Source organism: Trachinotus anak, unplaced genomic scaffold, assembly GCF_046630095.1.
Source record: "Trachinotus anak isolate AG129_WGS33_773 ecotype Australia unplaced genomic scaffold, CSIRO_AGI_Tana_v1 ptg000019l, whole genome shotgun sequence".
NCBI lineage: Eukaryota > Metazoa > Chordata > Actinopteri > Carangiformes > Carangidae > Trachinotus > Trachinotus anak.
In genome coordinates this window covers 9,857,673-9,872,291 of record NW_027273870.1, presented here as the reverse complement: position 1 = coordinate 9,872,291, position 14,619 = coordinate 9,857,673, and the positions used below count along the sequence as shown (strand labels likewise).

Here is a 14,619-nt window from a genome sequence, read left to right as displayed (position 1 = left end):
AATAAAAGGATAAGACTGTGATGAGGTGGTGTGGCTGCTAGGACAAAGTCAGGCTGCTAAAGAAGCTCAGACAACTTTCTACATGACACTGTTCATTTCCCAAAGCCTACATCCATATCTACCAGAAGATAAGCAGTGTTATTGTACATTAATCTTCATTTCCAATAAAAACCATCAGCATTATGCTTCCACTCATTACAATAATACGAAGAGGAAATGAAAGATGACGTAAACTGAGACTGAGTCAGATCCTTGCAGCTAATGGGCTCGATAAAAGCTATTTTTTCCAGAAAGTGTGAAAGAAATTTCTTGGAAATCCAGAATCCCACCGGTGTGTAAGAGTTTATGTCAAAAGCATAAGAACAGCTTGTGACAGCCTCAGAGTTCAGAGCAAGGCCTGTGTCATAACTGCATTTTGTTTCACTGTCTTATCCTTTGTCAAGTATCTACTTATCTCAAGGACAATTGAGCAGGGTCGGAGCTTTTGTTTTACGGACATTTCCCCACACGCTCACTATGGTGAACTCGCTGCCATGATTCAACAAAGATATAAAATCACTAGCATGTAATCATTTTTACTACCTTGCAAACATGTTTTGTTTTCATGCTTCCATGGCTGAAAGTCTATATGGTGCCTAATGAACTGTGCACATTGATTGAATTCAACTAATGATGCAGAAGATAAAGCAGCACAGGCCCCCTGTCTCATTTCCACATTATTACATGAGCTTGGGTATTGATGACGTATTGATTTCATTACTCCTAAGGCAAAAAAAACACAGGAGGCGGTGCATGTGTGAAAACAAGCAGGATATGAGTGAAATTTAAATGAGTTGTGTGGATGCGTGTGTGTATGTAGTTAAAATCAAGTCGTCTTAAAAAAGACTTTGAGCAATTTGTGAGTCCAAGACAGTGGACCCACACAGACAGATGACAAACGCACACAGCTACAAACTGTTTTGACAATTCAACATTCTGCTGTAACAACGTGTTTCAACAACAATGTGCTGTCACTGTGTTAATTACAACAGTGCTGTCAGCATCAGGGAAAATGAAAGGCACTAACTAGGCCACTAATAGGATGTACTAAAATGTTTTGATAGAGTATCATGGAGGACATGGTGAAGCATTGTTCAAGTAAAGCCTTGTTGTGCTAGTGTGTCTGATAGTGAGAAAAAAAGTTTTGAGTCTTATTCTGTGTTTGATTATATGACAACTGCATTACATTACAAAGAGAAGCACGGTTTTTCCTTTCCCTGTATAAACGATTCCAACAGTAATGAGGTTCCTGATGCATTTGCGCACTGCATTGTGTGGATTTGCTTTTGTCATTTGATCAGCACTAATGGAAGGATGAACGAGAGAGAACATAAGGCAGACTTTCACTTCCATTTCAGCGTGTAGATCACCATTACAGTCTCATCCTGATTTTTGTTTTACTAACATTAACTCAAAAAAAGCACCTGTCCCTTATGACACACAGAGATCAGAAACCTGGATAAGGTGTTGACATGTCATGATTCCCATGAGGGCACTCATGAGGTTTCTCAAAACCAGAGTTAAGAGCTTATTCAGGTTTCTGACACCAGGATATACACTCACCAGGCATTGCACACATAGTGGGCAGGGCCTCCCTTTGTTCTTACAACAGCCTCAGCTCTTGAGGCATTTATTCCACAAGATGTTGGAAACATTTACTTAAGATTCTGCTCCGTGTTGACCAGATTTCATCACATCATTTCTACTGATTTGTCAGCTGCTCATTCATGCTGCCAATCTCCTGTTTTACATCACCACAATCTACTGGATTCAGACCTGGTGACTGGGGAGGTCACTGAAGTTCACTGAACTCACAGTCATGTTCATGACACCAGTTTGAGACGACTTTCACTTTGTGACAATGTGATTATCCTGCTGGAAGCAAACATTAGAAGATAGTAAACTGTGGCTGGTCAGCACATGGTCAGCAACAATACTCAGACAGGCTGCAGCATTCACATCATGACTGACTGTTATTAAGGGCGTCCGCCATAATAAACATTACCCACCCCGTTACACAACCACCACCAGCCTGGACATTCAGCAAGGTGTTTCCATCTGCACAACTGCTGCTACTCTGTGCATGTTTTTGTCATGAACACTGGTTAATACAATAATGGTCCTCGCAGGGTGAATCCAACTGACTTTGACAATCCTTTGACTTTTCTTCAAGTGCCACCAGGTGGAAATGACTCTAGATCTCCAAGACACTCATTAGACCCTGTAGCAGCCAACAGTGTGTGTCTTTTGTGTCGTTTGATCACTATCTATCACGGTCTAAATGTTTTTAACATACCGGGGGTCTGCCAGGATGAAAACATCTCTGGAGTGTTTGTATGTTTTTGGCTTAAAGTCTGTGTTTTAGATTTTTAATTGTTTTTCTCTTTGTGAAACAAACTGTCATTCTTCATAATAATGGAGGTTTTCTCTGCACATTCTTTGTTTTGAGCTGACATTTGTTGCCCATGATGACTGCTTTTAGCATTTCAAGTTCAAGTACATCAAAGTAATTTTCCAATAACAACAACAAACATTTCTATCTTAATCTGAATAATAAATATTTATTATACTTGTTATGCACTTAAGATTTTCTCATTTTATGGTGCTTACATTTCACCTTGGAGTCTATTATATGTTATATGTATTGTGGTGGACTGAAGAAGATTTATGACAGTTTTCTCTATGTGCCATCTTCGGTTTAGGTTTAACCTGATAAAGGAGTGCATGTTTTTGACTGAAGCTATTTGTCTGGGGCCTGGAGGATTCTTTTAATAAGGACCTACTTGCAAACATAAGGAGCTATATTTGATTAGTGACTAAACTTTGAATTTCAAGAGCTATTAATTATTTATTATGTTTACTAATATATTGATACTGTTTCTCATATTAATCCCTACAAGTTAATTATATATGTAACCTATAACTTTTGGGAATGGATTTTTGTCTGAACAGATATTTTTAAGTGTGTAGTTCATGCATGAGAAGCATTCATTTTATAGTTATTTACATACTGAATGTGAAAAATTGAAGGGTGAACTTTCTTTTATTTGCTACCTTGGATCCCTTCACCCTGCTCTTATGCACCTGCCTCACTACACAGATGTGCAAAGTGTTTTTCTGCTTACATTTGACCAAAAATGCTAAAACCATGGTGTTGAAAAATTAAACTCCAGGCCAGACTACCCTGACACCCCTGTGTACGCTGGCCCAATGTCCACACCGCTATTATACAGTCTATTATACATAAACCACACTGTCCATTTGTCTCCACACAATGCCCGTCCATTTATTATTGGCAGGCAAATCAATTCTGATCCACCTTCATGCTTGACGAACTGAACTGCTCCCATACACACAGACTCCTAAAAATAATCCTAAACGACGCCATTTCTGTGTCTAACAGGAAATGGGGGCGAGACAAATGGGCATCAGACGTTGGCAGGGTTTGTAAAGAGGCTACAATGTGAGACAAGGAAGGGCTGCACAAAAAGTTTGCATCATGTTTGCGTCAAGCCACTCTGACGTCACACAGCTCACAGCTCCACAGGGAATTTTGAGGTATGAGAATAACTGAGGAGAAAAAAAGTTTCTGTGCGTGCAAGGTAGGTCAGCTCACATCCAGCTCTGACACAGGTTATCTGTCATTCAGAATAATGTTTAAAGCCCTGATGCCATTAGGCGCTTTTGGATAAAACAGCACATTTATTAAGCCCAAATCTAACAAGCATTATTTAAATGCATACGGACAAGCCTGTTCGAATAGGATTTTTTCACTGAAGATATTTTCGCATGTCATAGTATAAAAGGCACAGAGATAAATTATAAAATGAATGATGCTTCATTTTCAAGGTCACGGTATTGTGCATGCTGCCTCTCTGTCACATTGTCATGGCTTATTGGCTATTACTAACACCTTCGCTTGTCTTAACAAGTTAAAATGTCTGCTGTGAAAAAGGCCAGATCCTGTCTGCTCTGGCACTTCTCTAATTAAAGATAGCAGGTGTTAATCTGTTCATTTCACCAGTAATTAAAAAAAACAAAAAAAAAACATACTTTGTGCCAGTGAAGTGAATATAAAGAAAAATACTGTTGAAACAACATCTGAGGCACAAACACACTTTTTATCTTCAGAATAAACAAACTGAAGTAATGAGCTTTGGCAGACTGTCTCATGTTTAAGCATCTGACTGAAGAAGTTGATTAAATGTGTTCCATGATTCTTATTTCCATTTTCTGTGTAATCATGTTTCTATAGGCCCTCATAACGCAGTACAATGCCACTATAATAGTCATAAGGCACAATGATTCTTTACAGCCTCAAGCATTTCCATGTTCAGACTCGCACAATACCATTTCACTAGGTCTTGATATTTTGCTACCTCTTTCAGCGAGACAGGGACGAAGCCAGTGTGGAAGTGCCTTCACTACAACTCCATCAATGGCCACTACACACCAGCTCCAAAACGCTAAAACTCCCTAAAGGCTCCAATCTCTCACTCAAAACACAAAATCAATGAGGCTGACCTACAGTGTATGTTTATAGTGCATTATGCAGGTATCAACAGTACAATACATTATTGATACAGGCTACGTGGACAAGGTTACTGTTATATTGTCCCGGCCTTTGACTGTGATAATCTCAGATGATGTTTGTGAGCTTTCAGGCTCTCAAAGCCTGTGATGCAACCACTTATCTCCTCAGGTCGAGGTTCAAGTTTGTTCATACCAACATACAGGTGCCGTGTTCTACTTTCTCCATGATTCAGAGAGTGAAAATAAACCAAAAAACAACAAGTCATGGCATCTGTTGATTACATGAATTTGAATTTGAAGCATAATACTTACACTAGGTCAAACCACACCTTCTGATCTTACCCTCTTTTACTGACATTAACTTTAATGTCAGAAATATTAGTCCATGACCATTGAAGTTCCCTCCAGGTATATTTTAAACTATGTTAAACATGCTCTGCTATGATTAAGAGTTTGTTTAACAAGGTTTCCCCACATAAATAGTTAAGAAACTGGAAACAGGGGCTGGAAGCTCATCTATGCTTAATTCCATCCAGAAATTCTGACTCAGGACTTGTGCCTCACCCACTACTGCTGGGTGCACTGGGTTGACAAGGTGACAGAGCCAAGAGTATCTAGATGGTTAGTGGAGGAAACATCAAAGACGAAGCTACATGTTTGAGCCTCAGTCAGACCCAGACTCAAATGAGGAGTTTGTTGAGACCAGAATCAGAGACTAGAAGACATATAAAATGGTTAGTGTCGTGAGCATTTTCCATTTGTTTATGTTGTTTGTTAGCTTGTAACTGGCAGTGACTGACACAGTATTAGTGATTGTGCTAATGTAAACTCTCGCTCTCTGCACTGTTCTGGTTTTGGATTTATTGGCCCCCCATCCTCACAAATTGACGGCATTGGTTCCTTAGATATTTAAATCCTGACTTTCTGGAGCCATTTCTATAAGACTGTCATTGGTTCACAGCAGTTCTAAGGTGGAACTATGCAGAAATGCTAGTGACGCTTATTTCATTCATTGCATGTCTTACATTATATATTTAAAAAAAAAAACACAATACGGACATGTTGACAAGGTTAAAAACTCTGATTTTCATCAGAGGGGTCTTTAAATAAAAATTTCTAATCAACAATTAGGAAACTTTTCATAAACTAAAGAGAGCCAAGACCTTGGACTTTACGATACAATACTGACAGGTTTTCACATAGTATATCTAAACACTGTTATCATGATTGCACGTGGCAGGTGCTGCAACCATACACACAATCACGCTGCACACAGAGTGAGACACACACACACACACACACACACACACACACACACACACACACACACACACACACACACACACACACACACACCCCTCCATATCTGTCATATCTGGCCCAACAGGGGAATAAACACACCATTCTGACCAATGGGCCTTGTAATTGTACAGCCTCCCCCTCTTCTTCTGTCTTCATACTGAGAGAGAGTGTGTGTGTGTCTGTGTGTGTCTGTGTGTGTCTGTGTGTGTCTGTGTGTGCATGTCTCCAAGAGCAAGACCTCTGATTTCCCACAGTGCACAACATCATTTACAGCCCACTCTGAGCCTCACGCTGCACGCTTCTCTCACCAGGCTTAACTCTTCTCATACCGACTCGTTCGATATCTGAACTGCCACAGATCCTGTCCGCCAGCTTAAATCAGCCAAAACAATTACAAGGCAAGCTCTGTATTTGATCACCCATGAACATCTGAAAAAAACCCATGAAGCTACAGAAACTCTCTTTAAATACAGCTCTGAACCCAGAAACATAAAAGGACACATTCTTCTTACAAGTGTACAAATGAGGGTCTGTGGCCTGAAAATGCTTAAGAAATGAAAAATGAAATGTTACACAGCCAATTTAGCATGACTTTCTGACAGAAACACCCATTCAAGCCAGCCTCCATCACCACTTTTAAATCAATAGCAGCCTCACACTTAATGATCCCTTCTTATTCAACGTTTCCCTGAAGCCTGACACAGTCGCTGCAGTGCAATTCCACTGATGTCCTACCAGCAGCGAGGTGGTGAATTTTCATTTGGTGCAGAGTTTGTGAGGGTTATGTATGACTACATGGCATTTGCCATCATTATAGCCGTACTGCTCTGTAGCCACGAGGCAAAGAAATAACCAGGTTGCTAGCACTGCAGTGGATCAAACGACAGCTTTACGGGAGCTGACACACACTGTGGCCATTCATGAGCAAAAGCTTTGAGGTTCTCCTGTCACAGCAGAGCATGGGCTGCCTCCGGCAGAATAAAATGAATTGGCACTATAATAAAGACGAGGGTGGCCAGTGATTTGCTGCCTTGTCCTGGCTGTTTAAAGACTGTGTGAAGCTTTGGTGAAGATTTGTCTCTTTAATTAATTGAAATTTTGAGAACTGGTAGACGGCCAATTGACCAATCCTAATCACCGCCGTTTCCTTTCATGCACCAATGACAGCTGAGTGCAACAGCAGACAACCTCTGTCGTATCTCCGCTCTGGTGCCACACTTGCTAAGCATAAACTAGAAAATCTGCCAACGGCAATGTCAAACAACATGCACGAGACTTCAGAGGAAAAAATTCAAAATCATCGTAAATGATTCAGATCTGCCCAAAAATGTAATTGGCTCTTCCCTGGCCCATTCCCCAACCTCCACCAAGTTTGGCATAAATCAGCTCAGTACTTTTTGCATAAGCGGGCTGACAACAAACTACCTAACAAACAGGTGAGAACAATACAAAACACAATGACACTACTTTAGAAAAATGCTTATTCACATTTTTACCAAGTGTTGGATGATATGATTGATGTCACTCTCTTGTCTGCACTGTAAATATGAAGCTACAGCCAGCAGGCAGCTAGCTTAGTTTAGCATAATGACTGAAAACAGAGGGAAACAGCTATGATCTTGTGAAGTTATCATGGTGACTGTCATAATACCATTTTACTGTATTATGCCGGCTGATAGCAGCTCTAAAGATACATTAAATTAAAAAAAAAAACATATAGAATATCACCAGACTTACCAGAGCTATAGCTACTTCACAACTATCAAACATGTTAGTGTCTAAGTGTGAATCTGAATGAGGTTACACACACAATCCTTGGCTATAGACGAGAAGGAGGAGCCGCCCCTATGACCTCAAGAGTACAGCTCAGCACAGGGAGCATCCTTAACCTCCTGAATTACTCCTGACATACATGAGCAGTACACTTACCCTGTCCTTCATCCTCCAGCTCTGCGCCAAAGCCTTGGAGCCCTCAATCTTCTCCGAATGCCGCTTCTTCATGAAGGCCAGGGGAAGCTTCCAGTCATTCATGTCGGCCTCCTCTTCCTCAGCGAGGCCCATGGCCGGTGAATGAAGCAAGTCTGAGTCCATTTTCATCAGGGCCCTGTGGGGGAGGGCTCACGTCAGTAACAAAGATGTGATGGACCGAAACACCACACAACATATATGTTTTAAGGGACAGGCTGTTATGGATACAGCAGAATCATCAGACAGGTGGAGTCTTTCTTGACTGACAGATCGCAGTATGTGAGAGCCTGCTGTGATATCTTCCCCTATTATTACCAACACTGGGGCCCTACAAGGGAGTGTCATTTCTCCAGTGATATTTACTCTTTACACAGATGAATGTAGAACTACTTCATCCTGTTTTCACTGTTAGAGTTACTGATGATACAGTGACTGATGGTTTGTTCCCTGAGAACGGAACAAAGCATAGCGGATGAGTTTGGTGGCACACTCGTTTCCTTCAGCTAAATGATGCCAAGAAAACTAAGGAAATGATTTTTGGTTTCAGAGTAAGCAGACGCTATTGATGGCGACTGAGTTGTAACTGAATATAAATTATTATTATTTACAGGAGGGTAAATATATAATGGTTCTCTTTTATTCTAACTTTCTGCTTAACTGCTTGGTATTTTTCATTGTCTCTAGTTAATAGGAACAAGCTCAATAAACTTGTTAAGGTATAACACTGCTTTTTGAGTCTTGAGTGGTGGGAAAAGCACGGGCAGTACTCTGTGATGTATAGCACCCTCTCTATAGTAAATACAGATGATACCAGCAGGACAGAGGTACAGGGTACCACCTGATCAGAGACCCTTTATAACATCCAGCATAGCTCTGTTAAACAAATGTTGATGATATGAGCCATGTGTCTCCTTCATCTGTTGTACCTAATTCCCAATTGTTGGTGATGCTGCTGTGGAGCAGTTTATTGTTAAATGTCTGTCTTTTCTGTCATGGTTGTATTTATCTGACAGTTGCCACAGACACAAAGAAAATTTCAGAAAGGACAATAAACCAAACTGACTGACATCAGCAGGTTCAAATTAGCCACTTGAGGTACTACTTCACTACTGAGTGTTTAAGGGCAATCTTAAAATGACAGTTGAGTTAAGTTGTGTTGATCCTTTGAACATCACTTGGAGAAGACAAGTAAAAATAGTTTTCTCCTCATCATGCAGGGGTTCAAACCATCAGGCAACAGGAAGACATTGCGCAATATTGGCAAACTGCCTGTACAGCCATGCTATCATACAGTTGCGCAAATGTGGTTATGGGCCAAAAATAATAAATTACACAGTAAAAACAGAACTTCTACACAACAGTACTGGGGCAGAATTCAACACCTTTTTTGGTATCAACCAATATCTTTTCAGTGAAATCAAACAGTGTCAGCTACTGACGGTACATGGTCCACCTGCTGGGGTGGTCCTCTTAAATCACACATTTCTGACGGGTTCATGAAGCCAAAGCATAACATTTCAGAACTTTAACTTTGTTTGAAGAGAAAGATTTTTGATTCTCACAGTAAGATATGAAAAAACTACACCTGGTATCATGTTGGCACTGGCATCAAAAAATACAACTCATGACCTAACAACTCTTGGAACTGAGCACTGTTGCTGTAGAAACCCTTCTTAACGCTGTTTCTACTAATGTCAAGCCAGTGATGCATTCACTGCAACTGGCTGTCAAAAGATGACATAATCAGTGTTTTGCCACAACACTGAAAACTGAGAATCTGAAAAAATCTCAATGCTGCTGAAAAGTTCATGACCTTCAACAAAAAAAAAAAAGTTAGTTCATGGGATGATGGTGGTTATGAGTCATGTTTAAAGCTCTCCTGCTTGAATGAAAACCACAGCAACAACTCACACCGGATCCACTCACACCTTGATCCACTCAGTTTTACTGTTAGCTGACTAGCTGCCTGACTTATCTCTGTGGCATGTAGGTTGTTTTCACACTGGGACAGAAAGCAACACCTGGATACTGTCACGATGAGGCTCCAGCTGGCCGCAGGTGAGAAGCTATGGGTTGTGTGCACCTGTGGCCACGTTAAAACGGCCTGGCTGTGTCAGTCCTGGCAACCTGGCGCGACAGTTAACAAATAAACCGGCCGGCTAGCTAACTGTTAGCCAAGCTAGCGCGGCTAATTTGACAGCTCTCCCTAACGCCAGCTGTCAGGCTGCATGAGAAGCGAGCGCTATTTAAAGCTTTTCTCCGGGTAACTTGCGAGGCAACCTGAGCAGAGAGATAAGTGAGACAGAGCAGATGTGCAGAAATGGCGCTGGTGGTGGCAGCGAAGCGTGCAGATGCAGACCTCGGTGCTGTGGGATTATCTACCCGGGCTGGGGAACCTCTCCGCCTCCGGACGATAACAGATACGGTCGCACAAACAATTCTGGTCAGAAAATTGTAGGGCAGCGTCCACAGCCTGTACAGTATGTCAAACCCGTCAAATCCGAGTTGGACGGGTGCGTGTTTGCAGGGGAATCTGCGGCTCCTCTCCCCACGGCTCTTCGCTATGGGAAGGGGCTGGAGACGAGGCCCATCTTCACACGGACAGTCTGCCACAGCCACACGGAGCACCGGCCACACTTATCGATGACTGGGGCCCTGTGGTCCTCTTCTACAAACCAGCGACCCGAGGAGCTGATCTGGTGAGATAGTTTCGGCGGAAATCTCATACAATCCCGACAATTTCTCCGGAGAAGCACTTCTTCAGCACTTCTGCAAGGGCGCAGCCATCTTGGGTTGGACCCAGAATGCACTGTTGGGGCGGCGAGGCTGTCGTGAAACGTCACCGCCGTCGGTCCTGGCCGTCACACACCAAAATGTAAACACACACACACACACACACACACACACACACACACTAACGCCATGGAAAACGAAACAATAATATTTAAAAACTGATGTGTTCATGTCACTCTTTGCTAGTGTGGAAGCCAACGCTACCTTTACTACACGTGGACCAGAGTTACTCACTTATCTCTTCACCAGTTGTAAATTTTATTTTAATTTTTGGTTAAAGATGTAAAATGTGAGCTCTCCTACGTTCATTTCATTGTGAATGTAGTTATATTAATTGGTCTTTTTATTCACAAATGTCAATTTAAAAGACCAGGTTTACAATTTCTTTCACTTTATATGTTTGTAAAATTACACGAAAAAAAAATTGTATACATGCAATTCCATGTCTTAACTGAATTCTTAATGTAGGCTATTTGTTACTTTATGTGTGGTTTTTTTGAGTCCCATGAGAAATACTTAAATGTCATAAATATTACAATTGCCATGGTGAAAATGTACATGCCTGTTTACATTTGACCTACATGTTTATTTTGTCAAAAATGAGTACAAATCAATCACATGTGAGCAGTGGTTTCATAATCACAATTAGAAGTTAAGCCACACTTACTTCACTAGATCACATAAATTAAACTAAAAAAAAGAAAGTAATTCTAGTTAAGTCTCAAGCTAGGGTTTCTTTAATAAACCTCAATATTCTTTTCTGAGCCTACAAAACTCCCCTTGGACAGTATCAAGCTAATCTTACCATCTAAAGGTCTACTGTGTGTGTGACTTTAAGTGTGGTAAAAAAGTGATTTTTCTTTTCTCTGGTATCATTGATGAACTTCACAGAAGAACTGGATACAATAATATGAACACCCCTTACGCTAATCCTGTGTCGGTGACGGTGCTGTTTTGTGAGGCTGTATTGTGCAGTTTTTGTTGATACTATGTCGGTGTGTACTCAACTTCTGAGGCCATTTGTGGTGGTGTTATATAACGCTGCAAGGTATTTAGGTTATTTTGTCTGCATGGAGGACAAACTACAGGCTCAAATATCAACAAATTGTTGAACCTGTCACAAAAACAATACAACAAGCTTATTTTATGTGTGTTAATGTAATTGTGGCTTTGTCATAAAGTTGTTTTTCCATGAGTCTTAATGCTCCTGCTAAAGAAACATTGAAAAACTTTAAGGACACACAAACAGCAGTAGAACTTGAGAAGAAAAAAATTTAGATTTTAAGAAGAGCATCATATAACAAAACACTTGAACTGAATATATTTTCTCTTCATTGCTGTAATAGTCAGAAAGCCCGGCTTCAAAAAAGAAGTTACATCTTTAATGTCTAAGAAAGGTATTACAATGCTTTGTTTGCTGATTATATTATAGAAGAAAATAATAAGCATTGTATTTAACAAGATATTTGTTTTGACCTGGCTGTAATTTTTCTTATTGTTCATTCAAGCAAATCCTTATATTCCTACTTCCTCATCTCTCATCAGAGTTTAAAACAAGTATCCTGGATTTACCTTCCTTTTAAATAATTGATAGCTTAAACAATTGAACCACTGACACTGTAGAATTAATACAGTGTAGTTGCAGAATGTGTTAAATTGGATGTCAGGGGTCAGTATTTACTTGCAGGTTTAGTCTGTTATTAGTTCTTATCTGGGTTTAATTGCAATGTTAAATATTAATTTTGCCAATCCTAGGATGTTGTGATCAAATATCCACATGCAGGCCTAATTCTGAGCCCTGAGCTCAAATCAATATTTACGTTGCTGGAGGAAGTGATGGTGCCATAAATATTCAAATTCAAGATGAATTCAATGCTGAAGTCAATTCAACTCAAGTCTCTTTATTTATTGAACGTGCAGCTACAAGTGTTGTATAACAAATGTTGACCTCAGTGCTGTAGTGCTATACAATGAAGCAACATCTTTTTGTTTTAGCAAATGTAAATTTATAAAACAGATGTAATTGTTAATTGTTTTTATGTTTAGTTTTCTCCGTTTCTGTGATTTTATGTAAAATAATTCTGAAAGAGCTCCAGACAGTGGACATGAAACAAGTTAATTACCGTTTCCTTCATTTAAGGGAAATTTCAATGAAAAGTAGTAAGCAGCATTTTTTATGAAATGTGACAAGAAGAACAGTTCAAGGAAACATCACATAAAATGATATTAAATATTTCTCTAATCTTACACTGTGTCGAATATGTATTCCACATTTGTTACTTCATTATTTCCACTAATCGTGGGATAGCAGTATCATTAGTGTCAAGTGTGTGGACCTTGGCTAATTTAATAGCCAAGTGAAGGCATGCGCAGCATCTCCCCTCTGTGTGATGTGTTGTATCCTGAGCCAGTTCACCTGAAAGCTGCATCCATCAAAAAATAGCAGGGGAGCAGCTGCTCTAAAACCTCTCGCTGTATGTGGGGGTGTTTTAAAAGTAGCCTGTGCTGTGTTGAAGTCATAGAGCTGCTCTCAGACTGTGACTCAGTTGCCTCAAAGATGAGGTTGTAAGTAACAGAGGATAAATATCATGGTTGTGATTGTTGCCATGCTAGCATTCACATTTAGCTGAAGAATGCAATATAGCATTGGCAAACCAGACAAATGTTTGGGGCACCCAAGCTGAAAAGAGGCCCCTGATGATCCCTCATATTGGCACATTTTGCAACAACAACTATAAACCTCCATAAACCTCCCATGAAGGCGCTATATTGTGCACTGCTGCTGCCCCAAATCCCCCTCTAGCCTCTAGCTGCTGGCCTCTACCATGAGCCTGTATAGGAGACATTCAGGGAACATTGGTAAATTGTACAGGTGAACATAGTCTGAATGTGAGGGGGGAGGGTTCTTCAATGGGCTTCTTTGCCTGGGGTCTACGATCACCACTCAGGGTGTTGTGGGTGAACCAAGACAATGTGTTGGTCAAACCAGAACTTTCAAGTTGATATGAACTTGTTTGCACACTGTTGCTTGTTTTCCAGCCCTGTAGACTGTTTGAGTTTATATATCCAGCAGTTACAGAGAAATTCATTTGGAGTTGTGTTTCTTGCCACCTTGCAAACAAGTCCCATATTCATTCTCGTTCACTCTCAAGCCGCACCTGAAGAATGAGCTGAAATCACATCACATCAGCTTTCTTTTCACATTGTCAAAAAAAAATAGCCATTTTAAGGGCCAGTGTATTTTTAAAACAAACAAAAATGGATAATTGAAGATGGGTAGTTTCAATAATACAATTACACTTGCTGTGTTTGTTCTTTTTCAACAATATGGTGGTGTTTGTTGTGCACAGCCTCGCTTTTCTCACCACCTGCATGAGTCAAGTGAACAAAGTGTATTTACTCATGATTTGTCCCCAACATCCTTTGCTGTCAGGCTTCACACTCATTTGTCAAACAGCGGGAGCTAAAGGTTTGTTTTTGAAGGAGAGAAGAAGCTGTCCCATCTGTCCCCGAGTCAAAGTCTAACACCAGTCTGTGTGGATTCACTCACAGTTGGCCATGACATTACTGAGAGCCCTTTAATTGGGAGACTACAATCAACATGTTTACTAGTTTGTTCGTGGTCAACAAAGAGATTTGCTCGAAGGCCTCGATGACTTTAATCAAGCACAACACAGTCTGTCTCAGGCACAAAGGGCAATGCTGCGCTGAGATGACTAACAGCTTTCTTTGGGCTGTCAGCTCATCATAAAACATGAAAATGCTACACCAGATGGAATGAGCATGAAAATATCCCACTCAGTGCATTCGCTAGCGTGGCAATCATCTCCACAGCCTCTTGGCTGGCTGCACTAACAGCGCAGGAGCAATCTGGTGTGTAAGAAACTCAGGTACATCTGACTGAATTTGCTCTTCTCGCCTGCTGGTCCCAGTGTCCACTGCAGGGAAGAAACAAATCCAATCTCTTAGGTGTGATAGAGGTTG

The 14,619-nt window shown here is 40.6% G+C and overlaps 1 protein-coding gene across 6 annotated transcripts in view; it reads right to left on the bottom strand.

Moving 5' to 3' along the window:
- The window catches only part of rptor (regulatory associated protein of MTOR, complex 1), a 178,515-nt gene extending 167,864 nt beyond the window's left edge, over positions 1-10,651 (bottom strand). For 5 of the 6 annotated variants that reach the window (XM_071503413.1, XM_071503416.1, XM_071503415.1 and 2 more), the window contains exons 1-2: positions 10,202-10,651; positions 7,804-7,978 (exon numbers count right to left, since the gene is read on the bottom strand). In XM_071503413.1, coding sequence (XP_071359514.1) covers positions 7,804-7,971 — 168 coding nt within the window. In that variant the 5' untranslated portion in view covers positions 7,972-7,978; positions 10,202-10,651. The remainder of the gene's footprint in view (positions 1-7,803; positions 7,979-10,201) is intronic. The other variant, XM_071503414.1, reaches the window with a different exon arrangement.
- Between the last annotated feature and the right edge of the window lie 3,968 nt (positions 10,652-14,619).